General features: G+C 38.6%; 1 protein-coding gene across 7 annotated transcripts in view; it reads left to right on the plus strand.

Annotated features, from left to right (window-relative positions):
* The window catches only part of HADHB (hydroxyacyl-CoA dehydrogenase trifunctional multienzyme complex subunit beta), a 38,269-nt gene extending 14,039 nt beyond the window's left edge, over positions 1–24,230 (plus strand). For 2 of the 7 annotated variants that reach the window (XM_032653786.1, XM_032653787.1), the window contains 13 exons: positions 574–673; positions 5,373–5,417; positions 9,232–9,331; positions 12,657–12,744; positions 14,088–14,275; positions 14,614–14,794; positions 15,771–15,892; positions 17,980–18,059; positions 18,139–18,186; positions 18,894–18,981; positions 19,306–19,380; positions 20,485–20,649; positions 23,462–24,228. In XM_032653786.1, coding sequence (XP_032509677.1) covers positions 574–673; positions 5,373–5,417; positions 9,232–9,331; positions 12,657–12,744; positions 14,088–14,275; positions 14,614–14,794; positions 15,771–15,892; positions 17,980–18,059; positions 18,139–18,186; positions 18,894–18,981; positions 19,306–19,380; positions 20,485–20,649; positions 23,462–23,497 — 1,316 coding nt within the window. In that variant the 3' untranslated portion in view covers positions 23,498–24,228. Of the gene's footprint in view, positions 1–573; positions 674–5,372; positions 5,418–9,231; positions 9,332–12,656; positions 12,745–14,087; positions 14,276–14,613; positions 14,795–15,770; positions 15,893–17,979; positions 18,060–18,138; positions 18,187–18,893; positions 18,982–19,305; positions 19,381–20,484 lie in introns of all 7 variants that reach the window. The other 5 variants (XM_032653782.1, XM_032653783.1, XM_032653784.1 and 2 more) reach the window with 3 other exon arrangements.
* The last annotated feature ends 359 nt before the right edge of the window (positions 24,231–24,589 follow it).

Below are 24,589 nucleotides of genomic sequence, written 5' to 3' on the forward strand. Positions count from 1 at the left end.
CACGGGTTTGTGCCCCGGTCTAGGAAGATCCCACATGCCGCGGAGCGGCTGGGCCCGTGAGCCATGGCTGCTGAGCCTGCGCATCCGGAGCCTGTGCTCCACAACGGGAGAGGCCACAACAGTGAGAGGCCAGAGTACCGCAAAAAAAAAAAAAAAAAAACACCCAAAAAACAATTTGTTAATGCATAAACAACCTTATCATTTTTTTTTTTTTTAGTTGAAGTGGTTTAGTAAATGACAAATGCAACTTGGCATTGAATGATATAATTCTTCTTAGAATGTCTGTCTTTAAAAATGTAAAAAGTCATTTGACTTCATATATTTTATTTTATTTTTTTAAGATTTTTTTGATGTGGACCATTTTTAAAGTGTTTATCGAATTTGTTAACAATACTGCTTCTGTTTTATGTTTTTGTGTTTTTTTGTCCCCGAGGTATGTGGGATCGTAGCTCCCTGACAGGGATCCAGCCCGCACCCCCTGTATTGGAAGGTGAAATCTTAACCACTGGACTGCTAGGGAAATCCCTGACTTCATATATTTTAGTTAATTGTTCTTTGAACTTTCTCTTAAAGCTGTCAAGGCGAAATCAAAGCAAACCTTAGCCAAACCCAACATGAGGAACATTGTGGTGGTAGATGGTGTCCGCACTCCATTTTTGCTGTCAGGCACTTCGTAAGTATGAAATGATTTTGCTACATGTTCTTTCTTTCTGTCTTTTTCTTTTTTCTCTCCAGCTGTATTGAGGTGTGGTTAACAAATAATGACTGTATATATATATATATATATATATATATATATATATATATATATATATATATATATATATATATATGTATATATATTATGGAATGATTACCACAGTCGAGTTAATTAACACATCCATCACCCCATGTACTTTATTTATTCCTTTTTTTAAGGCACTTTCAAAAGGGATCTTTGTCAGTGTAACCCAGGAGGTAATACTATTGCTAGTGGACTAATATATGAAAAACATTTTCATGAAATTAATACAGAATAAGTCAAGCCAGTGGTGAAATAATGTGACAAAATTTGTTTTTTATCCATTCTGCTGAGTAAGCCTCATGTAGTGTTAGATTGAACCAGTCATATTTTAAAAACCTAGTGTGGGACCAGATAGTTTGCTTCTAACAGAGATATCCTTTCCTCATCTGAAGATAAGTACTGTACGTTGTTTCTGTGTCTCTTCAGAAGTTTGAATATGGAGGATGTGGGCCCATGGGCATTCTGAAGGGCCTTTAATCTGTGGCTTTGGTTTCCTGGAAATTATCAGAATTGGAGTTGATGGACTGGTCCAGACCCTGGTACAGCACAACCCCAAATAAATGGAATAAGAATGATCCTAGACCAGCCCCCAGGTTCCCCAGAACCAAACTGCTATTCTCCCTAGACTTTTCTCCTCCTTTTTTGTCCCCAAGTGAGGCCCAGGCTGTCAAAAGTTGACGATGGACTTTGGAAACTAGGTGCAAACTAAATGAAACATCGGTTCTATTCTGTTTAGATTGTTCTATTGTTTGTATTTTGAAGTAACAGTTACTAACTTAAAAATATTGCTAGGGAATGCCAGGCATCTGCTAAAAATAACGAGACCTTTCTTTACTAATATGGGAAGATCTTGAAGATATGTTAGGTGTAAAACGCAAGGTTCAGAGCAGTGTATATAATGGCACCATTTGTGGAAGATACAGACCTGTGTGTGTGTATGTGTGCACGCGCATACGTACACAAACAATAAACATTCATTTTTAAACGATGGTTTAGAACCTAGAGAGTATTTTTCTTATGTAAGTGAATGCTGGTGAAGTTTCTTCATTCTCCCTCTTCTCTCAATATAGTATTATAACTTTCCTGTACTGATACAACAGCAGTAAGAGTAAGAATCTGAAGCTTTAGCGGCAGGGAAGTGATAAGAGGGGATCCTCCCTGTACTCAGCAGTAACACGGTAGGAAAAGAAAGATCCATCAAGAGAAGAAAATTCTTAGCTAGGAAGACCATTTTTTTGTAAGGGCTGTTTGTATACTGTGTAGAAGTTTGATTCCGACTGTTTTACTAGCTGTTAAAAAAAATACAAACATGCTCAACTATATTTACTTATATTATTTAAACATTTGCTTTGATAATTGGTATTTGCGTGAAGTTTGAGATATTCAGCACGTTAGCATAGGGTTTATTCCTTTTGCTGTGTTTTATTATTGTGTTTTAGTTTAATTTAGGATCCTAATTGAGAAAGAAGATAAAGTTCATGAGTAATTTAGTGACACAGAGAAGAGCATTGAGTAACATAAGAAAATATAATTAATAGAGAAGAAAGAATAAAAATTTTAAGGTAATATTCATGTACAGAACAAAAGTGACCAAAAAATAATATAGAAGGAAGAATTTATGAAGAAGACAAATAGTTAAGTCGTATTATTAATCTTATGATTGAGGTGACAAATAAGTCTTCTATAATAGAAAATCATTTTCTAGGTAGAAAAAGATCTTTTTCTGTTTAATTTGAAGAAACTTTGCTTTCAACTTGAGTGATATTTGAAAGGCCAAGTTTTTCTTAGAGGTAGAAAGCACTTTGGAAGCACTCTTAGGCGTACACTGCAGCAGTGACATTTGGGAGTCTATCAGGCATCCTGGTAGAGAGGGGTATAGGAGCATGAGAATAAAGATTGTAAAATGCTAAATAATTATGGTTCAGACATTTTAAAATTGACACACAACTTTTTCCCAAGTTCTTCTGCTCTAAATTTGAGGGAACTGGTTTTACCTATGAAAGATTTTTAAAACTACTGATGATTCTTCTGTGATTCAGAGTAAAAATAAAAACAGTTTTGGATTTTTTAGGTTTTAATTTTTAGGAATTTAAAGAATGAATATTCTTATTTAATCCAATGGTTAAATCTTTGACTTAAAAATAAAGGGCAGTTGTTGAGAGTCCGCCTGCCGATGCAGGGGACACGGGTTCGTGCCCCGGGCCGGGAAGATCCCACATGCCGCGGAGCAGCTGGGCCCGTGAGCCATGGCCGCTGAGCCTGCGCGTCTGGAGCCTGTGCTCCACAACGGGAGAGGCCACAACAGTGAGAGGCCCGCGTACCGCGCAAAAAAATAAATAAATAAAATAAAGGGAATTTATTTTTTAAATTTAAATAGACAAACAGAGTTCACATCCACATCTTGGTTTCTAAATACCCATTCTTCAGTAGAAGGAACCAGGCTTCCTAGAAGAATGACTAGGTCTGGGCCAAAAAAAAATACAGGATGCACCTGGAGCATTTTGGAGTGCCAGAAAGTAAAAAAGTGCTTAAAAAAAATAGGGCTTCCTTGGTGGCACAGTGGTTGAGAGTCTTCCTGCAAATGTTAGGGACACGGGTTCGAGCCCTGGTCTGGGAGGATCCCACATGCCATGGAGCAGCTAGGCCCGTGAGCTACAACTAATGAGCCTGTGTGTCTGGAGCCTGTGCTCCGCAACAAGAGAGGCTGCGATAGTGAGAGAGAGGCCCACGCACCACAATGAAGAGTGGCCTCCGCTTGCCACAACTAGAGAAAGCCCTCGCACAGAAACGAAGACCCAACACAGCCAAAAATAAAAATTAATTAATTAATTAATTTTTTAGAAAATGGAGCATGTCAATAGGACACAGGACCGGGAATCCCCTGGCAGTCCAGTGGTTAGGACTTGGTGCTTCCGTTGCCAGGGGCCCAGGTTCAATCCCTGGTCAGGCAACTAAGATCCTGCAAGCCATGCGGCTCCGCCAAAAAAAAAAAAAATAGAGACAGGACGAACCTAAAATAACTTTCAATGACAAAACCTGGAACAATTTAATTAATAAGTTATCATGGTATTATACCATAACCCAAAGAATACATCAGATATCTATGAGTTCAATCTGATATAAATAAATGATTGAATAAAAAATAAAAGAGAAGGGACAAATCTTTCTTAAAGAATAATTTCAATTAATACATGCAGAAGGAATGAGGAAAATAAATAAATCACCATTAGAACACCACAGGAATAATTGCTGCAACCAGGATCTACGAATGAATGCTAAAATTAGTGGGTGAGAAATGTTAAGAAGAAACAAGATATTTGCATAGCCTCAACTCTCTCCCCTCAAGTATTTATTAACTACTGTGATGATTTTAACATGTGTCCATAATTTCTTTGTTACTTTTTACACTAGGAAGTAGAGCTTAATTCTTCTCCCCTTGAGTAAGGGCCAGAGTAGTGACTCATTTCTAACAAATTGAGTTCAGAAAGGGAAAAATAGTGAAGAAAACCGTACTTTAACCAAGTGATCAAGTTAACATCACCAGTAATAAGTCATGTTGCTATCACGTACACTCTGATAAGAAGCAGTGGGAAGCGCACTTTACCTCTGTGATACACTTCCCTCATATCCATAACCCCAGTCTTCCAAGTGTCAAGGTCAAGAAAGATAAGGAAATACTGAGAAACTTCACTGATTGGAGGAGATTAAGGAAGCATGACAACAAAATGCATAACGCCCTTTTACTGGAACAGACCAGTAAAAGGGCGTTAGTGGAAAAACTGGTGAGGTCCAGATAAAGTTAGTAGCTTAGTGAATTGTATTGTGCCAGTATTAATTTCTTAGTTTTGACAAGTACATCATGGTTATGTAAGATTAGCTTTAGAGGAAGCAGGGTAAAGGGTATACAGGAACTCTGTTCTATCTTTCCAATTCTTTGTAAACCTCAAATTACTTCAAAACAAAATTTTCTTAAAAGTCCTAATGTATTGCTCATGTCCCTTGAGACATCACAAAATAAATAATGAATTTTTAAAAAATAAAATAAAGGAGGGCTTCCCTGGTGGCATAGTGGTTGAGAGTCCGCCTGCCGATGCAGGGGACGCGGGTTCGTGCCCCGGTCTGGGAAGATCCCACATGCCGCGGAGCGGCTGGGCCCGTTAGCCATGGCTGCTGAGCCTGCGCGTCCGGAGCCTGTGTTTCGCCAACGGGAGAGGCCACAGCAGTGAGAGGCCCGCGTACCGCAAAATAAAATAAAATAAAATAAAGGAGAACTTAAAAGGTGGGGTTTAAATAAAAATATTTTATTAAATAAAATATTAAATGTTAAATATTTAACACGTGTCATGCTGAACAATACGATAGTAGGCAAGATTCTTGTTCGCTTCTTACCCAGCTCTAAAGGAGTCAAGGCTTGCCAGACTTTTAAGGCTGACAAATAGCAAAGTCACACTATTTCTTCATTTGGGATGATGTTAAGTGCATTTATAGCATCATATGTTAGATTATTTCTTTAGGTATTTCAAACAGAATGAAAAACATTTTTTATTAAAGCTCTAGGCTTTTGGTTTAAATTATTTTCTTTCCCCAGATATAAAGACCTGATGCCACATGATTTGGCTAGAGCAGCGCTTTCGTAAGTAAATGCAGTTTCATTTTAGTTCTTACTTCATTAGAAGTACTCTTCTCCAGTTTTTACGCTTGAAATAGCATGTTTAATGGAATTTCCATATCTAAGATATGTTAACTTTTATGTGGTGAGAAAAAACAGTAGATTTTATCAGATTCATTTATTCTTCATTTTAGCCATACGTGCTACACAAATTCAACCAGCTGGTGAATGTCAGCGACCTTTATTTTGTAGGCGTGACTGTTTCTTGGCATGACAGTATTCCTTAATGAGTACTGTAGCTAGCTGCCGGTTGTAAACAATGTAGGGCTAGATTGATCAGGCTGGTCCTGCGTTGATCAGGCTAAATACAATACATATATTTGATGATTATCTTAGAAACTTCATACTGTACGAGGATAGCTGAACAAATAATGCAAATACAGATGCAGAACCTGTGTATACAGAGGACCAACTGTACTCTGCCATTTTATTTAACGGACACGAGCATCCTCAGATTTTGGTATCCCTGGTGGGATGGTATGTGGTTATTTATCTAGAAAAAAGCCTAGAATGAGCCCTGAAGGTTTCTGTGCAAACCAAATAAAAATGTAAAATTAGATGTGGTTGCATGAGATTCAGATGGAAGAATAATTTGATGAGAGTCAACATGTAAGGCAGTATCATTCATTGATGCTTTGCCTTTGTGTCTTTAAGCAGCTACAGGTCTTTCATAGTTTGAAAAAACCCTTCTTTGCACCTTTTTGCCCATCTTGTTCTGTTTGTCCTCTTCCTGCCAGCCTCTAAGAATGAATGAAAGCAGCAGTTGCTTTTCTTTTCTTACTATCCATTTATTCTCCTTAATCCCATAATTGCTTCCATTCCCATTGCTCTACAGTATCTATACTTTGGAAGCTTCTCTTAATAATGACTGTGTAATCACTAAACGCACCAATGTTTTCTCAGACCTCAATGACTTTGTCTTCTGTAGCATTTGACACTTTCAGCTGTGCTTGAAACTGTCTTCCTTTGACTTCATGTTACGCCATTAGGGTTTTCCTTCCATTTTCTGACTGATTCTTTTCTACTTCTTAAAAAACTGGATCCCTTCTTCTATCTCGTTTTTAAAGGTATTTTGTAAGTTTTAGTCCTTAGAACTTTGCATTTCTCTGTATGCATGCTTTTCCCTAAAAATCTCATCTACTTAATCTTTATTTTTTTATGTAGAGGACTTCCAAATCTCTATATTTGACCTGTTTTCTTAGGTATCTCAAGCTCAGCATGTAAAAAATAAAAATTATCTTTTCCCTGAAGCCAGCTTACTTTCCCATTCCTGATAATGGTGCTGTTTCTGATTATGGTCCCAGGCTGGAGATTTACAGGTTTTTCCTCAACTTTCTGTCTTAAAAAATGTCAACTGTACAATAAAATTGAAAGTGAACACCTAAATACCCCTCACAGCATTAATAAGTGTTATTATTTTGCCATGTTTTCTATAGCTATATGGTTTGAAGCATTTGACATTGTTTCAGGCATCTTGATGCTTCAGCCTTAAATTCTTCAGCTAGTACTCCTAAGAATGAGGACCTTCTCTGTTATCCACAATACCATTACCATAGCTAAGATGATAATGATTGTATGATAACTTCTAGTATCCAGTTCATAGTCAAATCCCCCACCCTTGTTCCAAGAATGCCCTTTCTTTTCATTTTTTTTTTTTTCCAAACCAGGACCTGGTCAAAGTTCATATTACAAATGAACATGTCTCTTTGGTCTCTTTTAATTTAGGATATCCCTCCACTCTACCCGCCACGAGAGTGACTTTTTGAAAAGACCAGGCCAGCTGGCCTGTAGAATGTCCCACATTCTGGATGTTTCTTCGTAGTAATATTTAACTTTCCTCTGAATTTCCTGTAAACTGGAAGTTAGATCTCTAAGCTTGATCAGATTCAGGTTAAACATTTTTTGGTAAGGATGCTTCATAGGTAAAGCGCATGGGTATTGCATCATGTTAAGAGGTGCATGATGTGTAATGTTAAATCTAATCACTCGGTCATGGTGATCAGACCACTAGATCTCTTGATTATAAAGGTGTATTTTTTTCCTCTGCAATTAGTAAGTCACCTGTAAAGTGATATCTTAACACCATGTAAACATCTTGTTCCCCAACAACTTTTGACCAAATGGTCTTAGCATTCATTGATAATTTTTGCCTGGATTAGTTATTACATTAGAGATTACAAAATTATGACTTTGATCATTCTTTTATTCTTCCTGTATTTATTGGTTGGTATTTTTCTGTAAAGAACAGCTTTCCTTTTTTTTTTTTTTTAAGTGATGTGGACTTATAAATTTTTATTTATTAATTGTGTTAAAGCCAAGCTTGGTCACTGTTCTTTTTGAAGCTCAGATTATCCCATAGTTTATCTGTGGGAGTTCCTTCAAGTTGGCTTCTATGGCCCCTTTGTTTTTTAGTATAATATTGTTTTTTGAGTGTAATTTGCATACAATAAAATGCACATATTTTTAAGTGTATAGTTTTATGAATTTTGTCAAATGTGTACACCCTTGGTCCTGTTTTTGCTATGGTCCCATTAATCTTTGAGTGCTTTCTTATTTTTGGCACAAAAAAGATCAGAGAGGTTCACTTTGTACTTTTCTTGCCTTAGACCTGGCCTCAGTCATTTTTTAAAAAGTTAATACCTTTAGGGCTTCCATGGTGGCACAGTGGTTAAGAACCCGCCTGCCAATGCAGGGGACACGGGTTCGAGCCCTGGTCCGGGAAGATCCCGCATGCTGCGGAGCAACAAGGCTCGTGTGCCACAGCTACTGAGCCTGCGCTCTAGAGCCCGCGAGCCACAACTACTGAAGCCTGCGCGCCTAGAGCCCGTGCTCTGCAACAAGAGAAGCCACCTCAGTGAGAAGCCTCTGCACCGCAACAAAGAGTAGCCCCTGCTCGCCACAACTAGAGAAAGCCCGCACACAGCAACAGAGACCCAATGCAACCAAAAATAATTAATTAATTAATTTTTTTAAAAAAGTTAATACCTTTGCTAGTAAATGGCATTTAGAAACCAAGGCTGAGTTCAAGATGTGCTCATTCCTACTGGAGTGTTATTGCTTCTAGTCTCTATCAGTGATCAGAACTAGAAAAATATATGTTATTTAAATTGTGTTTATATTGATATTTCAAATTTAACATAACTGGGATTTTACTCTTTAATTTTCTATTTGTTTCTCTTTTCTTCTTTTTTTAAAAAATATTTATTTATTTATTTGGTTGCACCAGGTCTTAGTTACAGCAGGTGGGCTCCTTAGTTGTTGCATGCGAACTCTTGGTTGCAGCACGCATGTGGGATCTAGTTTCCTGACCAGGGATCAAACCCGGGCCCGCTGCATTGGGAGCTCAGAGTCCTAACCACTGCACCACCAGGGAAGCTCCCTCTTTGATTTTTGACTGAAAACTTTGGGTTTATGTATCTGTTTTATCCTATTTCAAATTATTTTTTTTTTAATTTTTTTATTGGGTCATAGTTGATTTATAATCTTATGTTAGTTTCAGGGGTACAACATAGTGATTTAAAACTTTTATAGATTATATTCCAAATTATTTATGATTCTTCCTATTTAAATTGAGCATCAGAGGTTGACTTTTTAAATTAGGCTTTAATTTCTTTGTTAAGGCGCCACACGCTTGTCAAATTAAGGAAAAGATCCAATCTCTACTCTTAAATCCAAAGTTAACCTTTTATCCAAAGTTAACTGTAGTGCTTTATGTGATGATCTATGGCACTATCTTGAATGTGTGAAATGTTTCTTTGCTTTGGACTTCTGCTGGCAGGGGTTTGTTGCATCGGACCAGTGTCCCAAAGGATGTTGTTGATTATATCATCTTCGGCACAGTTATACAGGAAGTGAAAACAAGCAATGTGGCTAGAGAGGTGAGTAAAACAAACTTTGTACTGTTTAAAGATTGATAGGAGAATCAATTTGAGTTTTAATTAATAGAATTTGCTCTTTAAAAGTTTTTAAAATTCATTAAAGTTATATTTGACTTAAATGTGATTTTACTACTTGAATTATTTTATATTTAAAAGAATTATAGTATAAATCAAATGATGTACACTATACTGGAATATATTTATACTATATACCAAATCAGTTATTTAAGCTGGTTTGTGATATTTTAGTTTGTTTTCTCTTAGGGAAATAGAGATTATGACAAAGTGTGGTTGATGTGACTTTTAGTAATGCTAGATATTGTGGCCTCTAACTTGAAATTTCAACATTTTACAAAGAACTTATTTCATAACACGGTTTTTGTTGGAGGTAGCCTTGCTTATTCATTTTTTCCCTTTGACTAGATGGCACATAGAGCAGTTTCTTTTTTTAACTATTTCACAGGTGTTTACTTTTACCCTAGTTGGCAAAGCGCCATGTAGTGTTTATTGGGCAGCTGAGATATGACAGGCCTTGGAACTTCTGCAGCATGTTCTACAGGCATTTCATAATGAATAGTCCAGAAACATTTTCTGGGCTTTGTTTCAATTCAAAAGTGGCTATTTGGGTAAAGTTGGCTCCAAAGCACATTTCAGTGTGCTAAGCGTTTTCTTTATTTCTGATTTGTGCTTGCCGTATTATTGTGTTCAGTATAGTTGGAAGGTCAGTAACTTTCACCACTGTCAGCCAAGAGAAGGGGAAACGAGCAGGACTGAAAGTATTTGTTTTGTCCCCCCTTTTTACTCATCAGTATATGTTAAGACTGCTCAAGGCCTGGTGTTACCGAAGTCCGCCATAATCAGCTACTGTATATTGTAAGGGAGGCAGGAAAGAATTAAGAACAGGAAGAGAGGGGCTTCCCTGGTGGCGCAGTAGTTGAGAGTCTGCCTGCCGATGCAGGGGACGCGGGTTCTTGCCCCGGTCCGGGAAGATCCCACATGCCGTGGAGCGGCTGGGCCCATGAGCCATGGCCGCTGAGCCTGCGTGTCCGGAGCCCGTGCTCCACAACGGGAGAGTCCACACAGTGAGAGGCCCATGTGCCGCGAAAAAAAAAAAAAAAAAAAAGAACAGGAAGAGGGTTTTTTTTCCCGTCCTGATTTTTTTGTTTTTCCTGGACCTTCACACTTCTAAATGTATCAGATATGACAACTTCATGAGTATATCAACATTTTCAACTTTTATATTCTGAAAAAAACAAAGTGACTCTTGTAAGAGTGCTTAAAAAGTAAATATTAAATCTGTTTCAGTTTTCTCTATATTTCTATTCTATCCCAACACTAAAGCCATAATGCTTTTTTTTTCTAAATTTTTTTCTGGAAATTTTATGTCCATATGCAAATCTCAGCTATTGATTGACATGTGGTAGATTTCTTCTCCCAGCTCTGTACTAATACTAAAGGCTAAATTGAGGGGATATATTGTAAGTATGTCTCTCTATAGTTGTTTTGTAACCTAAAGGCTACTGTGACTTCCAGCTAGAAAACTTTAAGCACCTGTTGTCTGTATTAATAGTGTAATAATGAAATCCTGAAAGGCTTCTGCTGCTGAGTTCCCATGAACCTGACTTCACTGAAAGGCCTCAGCATACTTCCCTGCTCTCCAACTTAACTAAGAGGCATTTTCCTCCTTTCCCCTCATTGTACTATCTAGAGCCTAAGCTTGCCTTGAGAGCTATTCAGACTTTAAATAGAAACATGTAGACAAGGTTCACCATCAACCACTTCTATTTAAAGTTCCTTCAATCTTGAGAGTCATCTGGGGCCAAGGGTGTGACACAGGCTAGAAAGGACCACGTGAGGATCAGGCCATTACAACCTCAGTGCCCTTTACACTTGCCCCACTGGGAAGCTCTCCTCCCCTTCCCCTTGGAGACTTGCCTCTCTCTTCCTTCTGGGTTGGTTTACATTGACAGGCTGAGGTGCAGTTGCCAGCGGGTAGTTTTCAACAGAGTGTTTGGGCACTTAGTATCAGGCCTCACTGGAAAGACCAGAGTAAGGTCATGTTGCATGTACACTACGGTAACACATTTCTGTCCCTGTGGATTATGGTGAATGGTGGTAAATGCAGTAACTAGTATAGGTAGTATAAGTATGAAGACAAAAATCAGTTAAGAAGCAGAACCCTTTAATCTCAGCTTTGGAAACATGTTAACCTTACCAAATTATAGAAAATCTTGTATTCTGAGGATAAATAGTTTGAGAAAAAGGCCACTAAAAATTAATTCCCTTAATAGGAACCAGAATTTCATAGTAAATGATGGTGGGGGAGATGAGCTGTTGAGAGCTTTGTTTTTAAAGTGAAAATTTAATATTATAAAAGTAAGTATTTTATTTTTGCACCTATGCATTAGTTACTTACATAAACAAAAATGGAATCAGGCATTCATTGTTTTTTTGGCAGCATAATTTACTCAATAAATAGTATAATAAAATAATAGATGTCCTCTTGTCCATTTTTAGATTAAAGGAGGGCCTCTGTTTTTCTCAAGGCCCCTCAAATTACTCTCCTTTGAAGCACCTCTTGTGTCATCATCCTGACCAGTTTTCTCATTTCCAGTTGTTAACTGTTAACCCTTATTTATCAGAGGTTCACTTGAGGCTCAGGCAGTTTTCCAAAATTTCTTTCATCAACTTGAACTCTTGCATGTTTGGCGTGTTTTCCAATTCCTCTTTGCGTTGGATCACGGTGTGCTGTCCTGAAATATCAGGCAGTCAGTGAAAGTAGAGACGCGTGTAAGCAGGCAGGGACCTGTGTGGGAATCTGTTCATGAGGAGTCAGTTCTTCAGAAATGATTTTCATGTTTGATGACTTTGCTTTACTACTAAGCCTTATAACTGCAGGAACATAGATCATGAGAGCCCCACACCATGATATAGGTCATCATTCCCTCAATTGTGTGTAGCAGGTTTACTTTAGGTTTACTTGCAAATTTAAACAAGTTAAAATCAAATTACATATTAATGTCCTTAAAGCTCTGAGAAAAGCATTGCTAAGAATTTAGGTGAACTGCAAGACTGTTGTAGGCTTGTATACCACACTAGAAAATGGCTACAAGGAGCTTGGCAGAGTGCTTGTCGGTTAATAGCTAGACAAAAAATTAGTAAACCGTTTCTGTGATGTGCTTAGTTTTATTTTAAATATTACTCTATGGATTATTGACCTCAAATCCTTTCCTGATGTACCATACAATGAAGTATCGCTTAAAGTGCCATTTACATGTAGCACTGCCTTCCTAAGTGATGCTTTCATTCACTCTGTTTCCTGAAGGCTGCCCTTGGAGCTGGCTTCTCTGACAAGACTCCTGCTCACACTGTCACCATGGCTTGCATCTCTTCCAACCAAGCCATGACCACAGGTATGTTTTTTTGACCACAGAAGGTACATGTTGGTTCTCCTTTGTCTTTTATATGATCATTAAAAACTACTCTTAACAGAAATAAATGATCTGTGTGTTTCAAAAAATAAGGTAATGTTTAAAGTTTTTGTTTTTGTTTTTTTTGCGGTACGCGGGCCTCTCACTGTTGTGGCCTCTCCCGTTGCGGAGCACAGGCTCTGGACGCGCAGGCTCAGCGGCTACGGCTCACGGGCCCAGCCGCTCTGCGGCATGTGGGATCTTCCCAGAGCGGGGCACAAACCTGTGTCCCCTGCATCGGCATGCGGACTCTCAACCACTGTGCCACCAGGGAAGCCCAAATTTTTTTGATTTTTGACAGTAGTTCTCAGCCCTTTTTCCTGCCCTCCGTACCTGAGGACCACAACCGTTCTTGTAGTTTCTCCATCAGTAGTGTGGCTGGCTATCTCAGGGATTGTTTATTGGAGGGATACTTCCAGATTTGAGGCATGAGAAGTTTATAACCTGCTAGATTTTAGTTAGGTGATTCTAATATGATACTCCCCAACGAAGATTGTGGCCTTCCTCCCTCTACCATTGTCACAGTGATAAGTCACTGCTTTAGGTGATACAACTCTTTTCCTCTACTTTTTCCCCACATCTAGGCATTTTTATAATTAGTTACAAATTCTCCTAAAAAATGTAGCAAATCTGTGGGACATTTTGTAGCATCAACCCTTATTGTGAAAAGACAGGAAACATGAAAGATATGGTCATCATGTGCTCTCTTAGTGACATCAAGTCCAGGTTGCCACCTAAGGGGTGGCAGGGGATGAAGCCAGAGACAGGGATGGGGGCATTCTCCACTCCACGCAGCCTGGGACTGCTTCTGGGTAAACTGACACAATACTTGCCAGTGGCCATAAAGAGGGAAAGGGGCTGTCTGCTATCTAAAAGCCAGAATTTCTCTAGCTTCTAGTAGAAATTGAAATTCTCTTTATAGGAAAAAAGTCATTATGGAAACTAAAGCTGGGAGCATATAAAATATGCCCAAAGTTCTGGTTTAGAATACGATTTGTTTGAGAGTTGGTCCAGTGGATACTTCCGGAAGTTGATGTCCATACAGCCTGAATGAAACTTGTTTTTCTCCAGTGCGTTGAATGTATTTTTAGTCATTTCAAAAACTTACCCTAATCCCTCTGAAGAGTTAAAAACCTTAATTACACATGTTGTACAATGCTAGTAACTATCATACGAATTTTAAATCAAGAAGCCTAAATTTAAAAAAAGGAAAAGCAGCTTAAATTACCAATGACCTGTTTATCTATACAAGAGATGCTCATGTACCTGTGCCCTGTGCCCTGTAGCTGTCGGCTTGATTGCTTCCGGCCAGTGTGACGTGGTCGTGGCAGGCGGTGTAGAGTTAATGTCTGACGTCCCTATTCGCCACTCAAGGAAAATGAGGAAGATGATGCTGGATCTCAGTAAGGCCAAGACTCTGGGTCAGCGATTGTCTTTAGTCTCTAAATTCAGATTGAATTTCCTGTCACCCGAGGTGAGAATTGTGAACGCTTACATAAAGACTTGTGTTGCCGAAGCATCCCATTGCAGAGATTTAGACTTAGGGGAGACAGCATGGGTTCAGCTATGCTCTAGCAGTTGCAGATTCTGTTAGTTACAGGGAAGGGTTAATTATTTGGTCAAGATGGAAAGAAAGAAAAAGTAGTGGTTCGAAGATTTGAATTTGTAAGCCTTTTTAGAGATGCCCTGCTCAGAAAGAACTTCCCTTGTCTTAGTCTTGATTGACAGTAGACTTTAACTTTCCCAAATAACCCTGGGTGTGGTATAGCACCTGTGAACAGTGTGCCTGGTCCTGAATATCTCCTTTCCCAGCTTCCAGCAGTGGCCGAGTTCTCCACCAATGAGACCATGGGCCACTCTGCGGACCGACTGGCTGCCGCCTTTGCTATTTCTCGGCTGGAACAGGATGAGTATGCACTGCGCTCACACAGCCTGGCCAAAAAGGCACAGGGTGAAGGACTCCTTTCTGATGTCGTGCCCTTCAAAGTACCAGGTAAAACAGTTTGCTTCACTTCGTAGGGGAGAATGCTCTTAATGCTCTTGATACGTGTTAGGGGGTTCTGCATTTCTTCTAAAACTCCAAAGACCCCGAGTGACTTTCCGGTAAATATGATGGTTCTCTTTCCAAGACACTCAGCCTTTATTCTTAAACATGGACTCAAGTTTCAATCCTTGTTGTAACAGTAGGTAAACATTTTTTTTAAGATTTTATTTTATTATTTATTTATGTATTTATTTTTGGCTGTGTCAGGTCTTAGTTGCAGCACGCGGGATCTTTGTTGAGGCATGTGGGCTCCTCGCTGCGGCGCGCAGGCTTCTCTCTAGTTGTGGCGTGCGGGTTTTTTCTCTCTAGTTGTGGTGCACGGGCTCCAGGGTGTGTGGGCTCTGTAGTGGCGGTGCGCAGGTTCAAGGGCGCGTGGGCCCCGTAGTTTGCGGCACACAGGCTCTCTCGTTGAGGCGCGCGAGCTAAGTAGTTGTGGTGCTCAGGCTTCGTTGTCCCAAGGCACGTAGGATCTTAGTTCCCTGACCAGGGCTGGAATGCGTGTCCCCTGCATTAGAAGGTGGATTCTTTACCACTTGACCACCAGGGAAGTCCCTGGTAAAACTTTTAAAAAGAGAAATTTTTACGTCTCCTTTAGATCTTGCAGATATGTTTTAGTTCTTATGTGCATGCCTGTTTTTAAAATTCTTCATTCATATCTCTTCTGTATAGAAGAGCCAGATGTGAATGAATATCTTAAGAAAATAGGGTATCCTTTCTAATGTTAAATCATTTAGATTATTTCCCAAAAGTCTTAAGAATTTATTTTCAAATTTGGTAATACCTTGATAACTATGAAAGGCTTTCTCTTTAGTGAATATCTGTGGTTTACATTTTATTTGTTCTTGTAATTTTTAAAGTGTATTTCTCTGGAGAAGATATATAATGCTTGTTGTGCCTTAGAGTTAAAAACTTCATATTTTTATAGGAAAAGATACAGTTACTCAAGATAATGGCATTCGTCCCTCCTCCTTGGAGCAAATGGCCAAACTAAAACCTGCATTCATCAAGCCCTATGGCACAGTGACAGCTGCAAATTCTTCTTTTTTGGTAACTATGTGTGGTATATGTGTGTTTACTAGTGATCTTTTATATTTGTGTACTCTCAATAGAAAAGCCTGAAATAGAGTTATTTGTGTGTATTATGAATAGAGACTTAAAAATATACTTCCTCATTACAAAGATAATATTAAAATAGAATTACAGTTTTTTAAAGCCATAGAAGTCTCCTGACCCAGTCACCATTCTGTTACAAAAAAGCTGTTCTCTTCAGGCACTTCAGCAGTCAAAAAACTTAGACTGCCTGTGCTAGGCACTGGAGATGAAAAGAACCGTTTATTGTAATGTAGTGAGAAAGTGCTGTGAAGGCTATAAGCATAGACTCTTGGGGAAGATACATAGATGGGTGAGTCAAAGAGGCTTCTTAGAGGAGGTGACCCTTGCTCAGAGAATCTTGAAGGAAGAGTACAAGCCAATTCAGGTAGTGTATAAATGGCATTCTAGGCAAAAGGAACAGCAAATGCAAAATCAGGAGTTAGTTACGAGAGCAAGGACCTCTTTGGGGAAGAGCTTGGTTGGAACATAGGATATGAATTCAGGGAGTCGTATAAGACTTGGAAAGTAGGCAGAGAGAGTGACGAGATACATCTCCTAGCTCTGATTGTTAGAAAATTATGTTTTATGCCGGCCCCCAAATTACTTTCCTATAAGCATCGTGGAATAAATCTACCCTCGTTTTCTGTTGTTGTTATTTTACTTATATGCAGGTAGCTTCATGTCCTTGCTTGGGTTTCTTTTCTTCTCCTCAATTGAATGTCCCTGCTGATTCTGCTTCTGCTTGGGAGATGTGGTTTTCCTTCTCCTACTACCTTGGGTGTAGTCTTCTGGATAGAGTTCATCTGGTCAATGTTTCTTTGACAGTGTAACTCCTCTACCCAGGTATACAGTCTAGAAACATAGGCAAATGTTTGACATATTTGACTTTGGTAAATGATGATTTAATGCCTGCTCTTGAGCTCGGGCAAGGGTGCCTGAAGTGGTTCCAACAGGATGATGTACCACTCTGTAAAGCCTGAGTGGTGAAGGGCTGGTTAGGTGATTATTTCCAAAACCAAGTTGGATGATAGGGCCATATGGTATGGGTTACACTCTTGGCAGATCTGAGCCCCCTTGATTACTTGTGGGGTGTGCAAAAGGTTCAGGTTTATTCATCAGCAGTCAGAAACACGAGTCGTCAGAGGTAATGCATCACAAATACATGGATTTTCAGAGGTTTTGTTAACGCACCACATTCACTGCAGTTTTGCACAACTGCACATTGAATATGTTATTGATGTGATATCATTATGTATAGTCACCTGTGTTTCCAGACTTTATGCCCGCCTATCAGTAGTGGCTACATAGCCTCTTCACAGTTACTGAGTTGTAAAAATATGGTCTGATGTGGTAGAAATTGTTTTGATTTTGCAAATTCTAGGGAGTAGTTTCCTTTCCTTTGGAAAAATGGGTTTTTTTTTTTTTGAGCTCTCTTTTTTGAAGCAATGGTAAAGGGCTTTTGTGAGTGGTACTTCTTTGTCCCCCAACTTCTCAGTTGTCAGTTGGAAGAAAGCACGTTGGGTAGGTCCAGAGAGGGAAGGCCATGGTTCTTATGTTCTCAGCTATCTACCTATTTCTTCTTCTCCGATTGTTATAGTCTATAAATAGAAGAAAATCACCTCAAAGCCACAGGCAGAAAGCAGCTGGGAAACAGTCCAGAAAATGTAAAAATCAATCAGTAAATGAGAGATTTTTTTGGAGATTGTTTTAATTCATAAAATTCCTCATATTCTGCACTAAAAGCAAAAAACTTTTAGTTTATCATGAACACATATTTCTAGAGTTACCTATTCTCCTCATCCATTTTGATAATTATGGTACTTTCTGAATATGCTCTTGTACCCTCGTCTTCCAAAAGTGGGTCGGTGTGTGTGTTTGACTTGTGACCTAACGATGGATAAAATGAAAAGGTTTTGTTATATAGAGGCACTGTATAAGTGTCACTGGTTGGTAGATTTAGGAACAGGGCATAGAAGGTGGCTGAATAAAGACCACCAGAGAGGCTGCAGAATTTAACATTTTTGTTCCGGTCAACATTTCAGACTGATGGTGCATCTGCAGTGCTGATTTTGGCAGAGGAAAAAGCTCTGGCCATGGGTTATAAACCGAAGGCATATTTGAGGTAAAGTAAGTGTTCAAATAAATTACCTCTGGTTTCTTTATTTTAGTACTAGAGCTAACTTCTCTCTTCTTTTACCTAGGGATTTCGTGTACGTGTCTCAGGATCCAAAAGATCAGCTTTTACTTGGGTAGGTAGCAGTGTGTATCCTAGGATTATAATGAAAAATACTTGGTTACCAATGTTTCTTACATAGATTTTAAAGTACATTAAGCCCTGAGTTCATAATTGGCTTGTGAGTTGGGTTTTTTAAATAATAATAGTCTTTTATGTTGCTTTATCATTTTATAGTTTTGGAGTCTTTTCCACTTTTTCCTATACTTTTCTACTTATAATTAAAATATATATACAATTTTGTATTCTTGTTTTACATTAAGATGTCATAAGCATTTTTTTCATTGTCACACACTCTGCAACAGTCTTCAGAATAGCTTTTTATAAAAGCCTCCTAATGCTTAGACTCCTCTCCCTCCCTCACGAGGCTCTACCCTCACTAGCCTCCATTATGTCCTTTAACTAGCCATACCCCTTCTGATGCTCTACCCTTTGAACTCTGTGTTCTTCTAGCTCTTCACATTATTAATTTGTCCTTCTCATTAATTGTTTACTTGCTTATTATCTATTTCTCTGAGTCCAGAATATCAACTGCAAAGGGCAGAGGCCGTGTCTGTTCAGTTTAATATTGTATCACCAACACTTAATATTTGTACAGTAGAATCAGTGAGTGAGTGGAAGACACTCTGATAATTATGTAGAACTCAGTTTGGGGAATATGAAGGAGCTCTTAGGTTAAAAATTAAAGTTTTAATATTGTATCACTTATTTTTTTCTTTTCAGACCAACATATGCTACTCCAAAAGTTTTAGAAAAGGCAGGATTAACAATGAATGATATTGATGCTTTTGAATTTCATGAAGCTTTCTCAGTAAGTCACTTTAAAGACACATATCAAAGGACTATAATCATTTAATATGAGTAAAACAAGAGTGGAGCTTTATATTTGACGTACTGATTTACACTGCTGGGAAGGGCGTGATGGGAGGAATCCAGGGCTACACACACAGTGCTAAAAAACATACCTTTTGAAGCTGTCACTTTGAGGCCCTTCAAAAGTACCAGATTGTTTCTTTGGGAAATATTCACTGAAAACTGATTTAAAGATTTGCTTAGCTTTAAAGTTAGACAAGCTCAAAGAACGCCTTGAGGGACATTACTAACAAGGTCCTTATTGAGTTATTTTCCTTTCTAGGGTCAGATTTTGGCTAATTTGAAAGCCATGGATTCTGACTGGTTTGCACAAAACTACATGGGTAGAAAAACCAAGGTAAGTTTCTGGTTAAAAATATGCTCGAGGAACTTCCCTGGTGGTCCAGTGGTTAAGACTCTGTGCTTCCACTGCAGGGGGGCACGGGTTCGATCCCTGGTTGGGGAATTAAGATCCTGCATGCTGTGCAGTGTAGCCAAAACACAGCTTGAGTTTCCAAAGCACTTTACTATTTGGAGCTTTAATACCTGCTGATAAAAATATGAAGAGGTTTAAAAAAATATGAAGAGGAAAGCTGCTGCTGCTTATGAAGAATTTTGTGTTTCATTACATATATTTATTTCTTAGTTGAAAAATACCTCCTGGAAATTCTTTAGAAAAAAATAAAAGCAAGGATAAAGAAGGTGTGGCACATATATACAACTGAATATTACTCAGCCATAAAAAGAAACAAAATTGAGTTATTGGTAGTCAGGTGGATGGACTTAGAGTCTGTCATACAGAGTGAAGTAAGTCAGAAAGAGAAAAACAAATATCATATGCTAACACATGCATATGGAATCTAAAAAAAAAAATGGTTCTGAAGAACCTAGGGGCAGGACAGGAATAAAGATGCAGGCGTAGAGAATGGACTTGAGGACACGGGGAGGGGAAAGGGTAAGCTGGGATGAAGTGAGAAAGTGGTATTGACATATATACACTACCAAATGTAAAATAGCTAGTGGGAAACAGCTGCATAGCACAGGGAGATCAGCTCGGTGCTTTGTGACCACCTAGAGGGGTGGGATAGGGAGGGTAGGAGCGAGACGCAAGAGAGAGGAGATATGGGAACATATGTATATGTATAGCTGATTCACTTTGTTATACAGCAGAAACTAACACACCATTGTAAAGCAATTATACTCCAATAAAGATGTTAAAAAACAAAAAATAAAAGCAAAATTTTAGGTTGTCTTTGTTCATCCATTCTGATGTTAGATGAAAAATAAGTGGGCCCTGGCTTTCAGAATTGATTTAGACTCTTTCTTTTGCAGTAAAATAACTTGTGATTTGTCTTAAGTTAGTTACTTCCCTTTATTGCCATCACTACCTGTTAACTACGAGCCTTGTCTGATTCTTAAGTAAACTCATCTTTATATTTGTGTCTATTTTTGTGGGAGCCAGGTTGGATCGCCTCCTTTGGAGAAGTTTAACATCTGGGGTGGATCACTCTCCCTGGGGCACCCGTTTGGAGCCACTGGCTGTCGGTTGGTCATGGCAACTGCCAACAGATTACAGAAGGAAGGAGGCCAGTATGGGTTAGTTGCCGCCTGTGCAGCTGGAGGGCAGGTATGTCACAGAAGCATCATAGGAGCTTCCAGAAAGTCATTTCCTTGGAAACAAAACAAATTCATCCAAGAATGTTTGATTTAGCTTAATTTGAAACAGTCTTAGAGCGATTTTTCTGATGACAGACAACTGGGAAAAAAGCAGCCCATTGGGCTTCCCTGGTGGTGCAGTGGTTGGGAGTCCGCCTGCCGATGCAGGACACATGGGTTCGTGCCCCGGTCCGGGGGGATCCCACATGCCGCGGAGTGGCTGGGCCCGTGAGCCATGGTCACTGAGCCTGCGCGTCCGGAGCCTGTGCTCCACAGCGGGAGAGACCACAACAGTGAGAGGCCCACGTACTGCAAAAAAAAAAAAAAAAAAAAGCAGCCCATTTTTGTGGGGAGGGAGTACAACTTAAATTCTGATAGTACTTTGAAAGGAAGAATCTATTTAAATCCAAGTTATTTTTTTCCCCTAAAATAATGTTTATGTTTTTTGTTTATAAAAGTTATATATGCTGCTTATGGAAATTATGAAAATACAAAAAGTATTTAGAAAATAAAATTATAATCACTTATAATCCCCTCATCAGACACTATCATTATTCACACTTTGATATATTTTCTTCTTTAATAATAAAATTTTATCCATTTATCTAGTCACCATGAGACGTTATCCATAAAATCTCTCCAAGTCTTTCTTGAGAACTGAACTATACCTTAATGGAGAATTAATTTGCCTCTGGATAACCTATTGCTGTTTAGCTGAGGAAAATTATGGTTTTCTACAGATTTTTTTTCTATCTGCTTTACTTGTGTTACTGACGAAACTTCCTACCTGCCATAGCATTTCACGTGGGAATAAAATCCAAAAGGAAGGCTGGTTGTAATCTTTTTTTTTTTTTCCAACCCTGATGGAAACAGATTTGATTTTTCTCCAGATCACAGAAACTATCTGTTGCCGACCAAGATGAATAAGATACGTAAAAGTATAAACATCTTACGTTTAAAAGCCTTTATTTATGGCTTTTTCTCAGAGACTTTGAAGAAGCAAGGGATCAGTTATTTTTAGGTTGGAATATTTTAGACTTCACAATCAGAAGTATTTTCTAATCTGTTGTAACTTCATTTACAGAAAACCATGGTAAATCAGGACTGGAGCCCTCCCTCTTATCTTCCTATGCCAAATTTAAATGTGGGAGGTAACTAGTGCATAGCATTGTACACAGTGCATAGTCCACATAGGTTAATGTCCTTTGGTTTTGAGTGTTTGTTCCCTAATTTTTTAATCTAGCACATAGAGGATTAATAACACAAAACTAGGTGCTTTTGTGGGTGAACAAAAAATAATATCCAGTATTATTACTTACCTCTAGAAGTTTACAGTATAGTGAAGAAGGAGATGATACATCTTAGAAACTAGATTAAACTTGGCATTGTTTCATCAAGAGCCAAATGCGTGCTACAAACATGATTAGGTCAAAGGAGGAATCCATCATTGTGGATCAGGGTTTCTCAGCTCTGGCACTAGTAACATTTTGGGCCAGATAATTCTTTGTTGCGGGTGAGGGGACTGTGCTGTGTGTTGTAGGGTGTTTAACGTCTCTACCCACTAGATACCAGTAGCAAACCACCCCCCTCACTCCACCACCCCCCCGCCCCCCTGCCAACACACACAGTTGGGACAACCAGAAATATCTCCAGACATTGCTAAATGTCCTCTGGGGAGGGGAGGGAGCAAAATCACTGCCGTTGAGAACCACTGATCTAGTGCAATATAAAAGATTTGGAACATGAAAACAACACAGTTGAAATAAAACAGGAGAAGGAATATTCTACCTTATTATGGGCCCTTCTAGGACAACCCCAAGTCAGTCAATCCTTCCCATCCATATTCTTTTGTTTGCTTGTGCCTGTAGCAAGGTATTTAGCAGTTTGTTTTGAACTACAGTGTATATTAGATTGAGGATACAGACCGTGTAGCAAAACTTTGTACCCACACAGTGTTCAGCTTGGTGCCTTATAAATAATAGTTGTTTAATAAATATTTGTGGGGATTGAATTGAATCTAGAAGCAGGGAGGTTAGTTAGGCTATTAACTAGTTTGATAGCAGTCCAAAAGATAGAATGACTATGATTATCAGATAGGATTTAGACTCATGAAGTCATTAATTTCTATACTAGGTTTCAACTAGGGAGATAACTTGGATATAGCACTGTGCCTAGTACTAGGAAAGGGATTTTCTACCTTTTTACCTTTGTGGGACCTCAAATCATCATCTTCACCCGCATAGAGTAGTAAAGAAGAGACCAGGTTTTGGAATCATCTGGTTTCAAGTCCTGACCCTGTTACTTAATAGCTTTGTGGATTTGGATGAGTAACTTAACCTCTCAAAGCCTCAGTTTTCTTACCTAGGAGAGAGAGAAGGCTGTTGTTGGATTCACTGTATTGCGTTTATTTTTATACAGCTAAAAAAGCCCCTCTGGCTTATTTTAATAGTAACCACTTACGGAGCATCTACTAGGAGTCAGACCCTTCTAGATAGACTCTGATACACATGTGTATACATGTATGTGTGTGTGTGTGTATACATACATTGTATGCTATCTAATGCTCACAAAAATACTCTGAAGTGGGCACCATGAACCCCATTTTAGAGAGGAAGTTGAGGTTCAGAATGGCTAATAACTTTCCCAGGATTGCACAGTATTTGAATGGCAGAGCCAGGATTAAGTTCCAAAGCCTATATTTTTCCCATTGTTCTATGCTGCCTCTGTACTGGCTGGATTCATTGCATTTGATTGCTCTAATTGAACTTTTTTTTCCTTTACAGGGCCATGCTATGATAGTGGAAGCTTATCCAAAATAATAGATCAAGAAGAGGTGACCTGGAGTTTCTGTGCAGCACTCACCCTAGGCAATGCCATTTCAATGCACTACTCAGTGACATCCGTAGTTCCTAGCTCCTCTTAGGAAAACAAAATTTGTGGCCTTCTGTTAAGCACTTTGCAGTTAAGCCTTGCCAGTGTTCTGAGCTTTCCAATAATCACGGCTTATTACTCTTTCAGGAATTTCTTAGTTACCAGAATCTCTCAACAGTGATAAGTTTAAGCAATTGTGTTTGGTCTCTATTTTTATGAAAGACTGAATTAGTGGTTGCAATTTTGGAAAGAATTTAGCTGAGATTTGGAATCACCTTTGTAACATTTGCAAATTATAGCTCATTCCTATTTGTGACCTAAAGATAAATGTTTTCTATAAAATACAAACCAATGTGCCTAAATTTAACTTAATTATGGAAAGGTAATTTAGAATCTAAACGTCACTGAAAATTTACAGTAAATGTTTAGATATATAAATACCATGTTGGTTAACCTTAATAAAGTAGAGAAGTATCAGAGAACCATTTGCATTGTTTTATTAGAGGTAAAAGGTGGTTCCCTTGCTTAGGGACAGATTTTGCCTTGGATTACTCATTTGTAACTTCTAACCATTTTAGTCAACCATGAAACCGCTAGGATCATAAAGAAGGTCCTGCTTTAGAATAACACCATTTTTTCCCCAGTGCCCAATTGAAATAAATTTATTTTATCGTTTGAAGATGTTTCTGTTTGCCGGGTTTAATGAAATGTAAAGAAATTTCAAAAATTTGGTCAACATACTAAAAATTCTCTCAGTTTTTTGACAACCGAACTGCATTAAATAGCATGTATGCTAGTGCATTGCAGAAGCAAAAGTCTCAGTTGCAGCTGTTCATGGAATTTCATTTAGGTCTGTGAAAGTTACTGGCAATCAGAATCATACGCTAGTTCAGGGACAGATTGGGCAAGGGAGCAAGTGCTAACCTCTTAAAAGGTTATTTGAGAGTCCCAGCTTTATTTCCCCATGATTTCATTGGTGAATTCCACCTAATGTGAGTTTTTAATACTGCAAACCATTATATTTACGTATCACAAGTATT

The sequence above is a fragment of the Phocoena sinus genome, chromosome 13 (assembly GCF_008692025.1).
Source record: "Phocoena sinus isolate mPhoSin1 chromosome 13, mPhoSin1.pri, whole genome shotgun sequence".
Classification (NCBI taxonomy): domain Eukaryota; kingdom Metazoa; phylum Chordata; class Mammalia; order Artiodactyla; family Phocoenidae; genus Phocoena; species Phocoena sinus.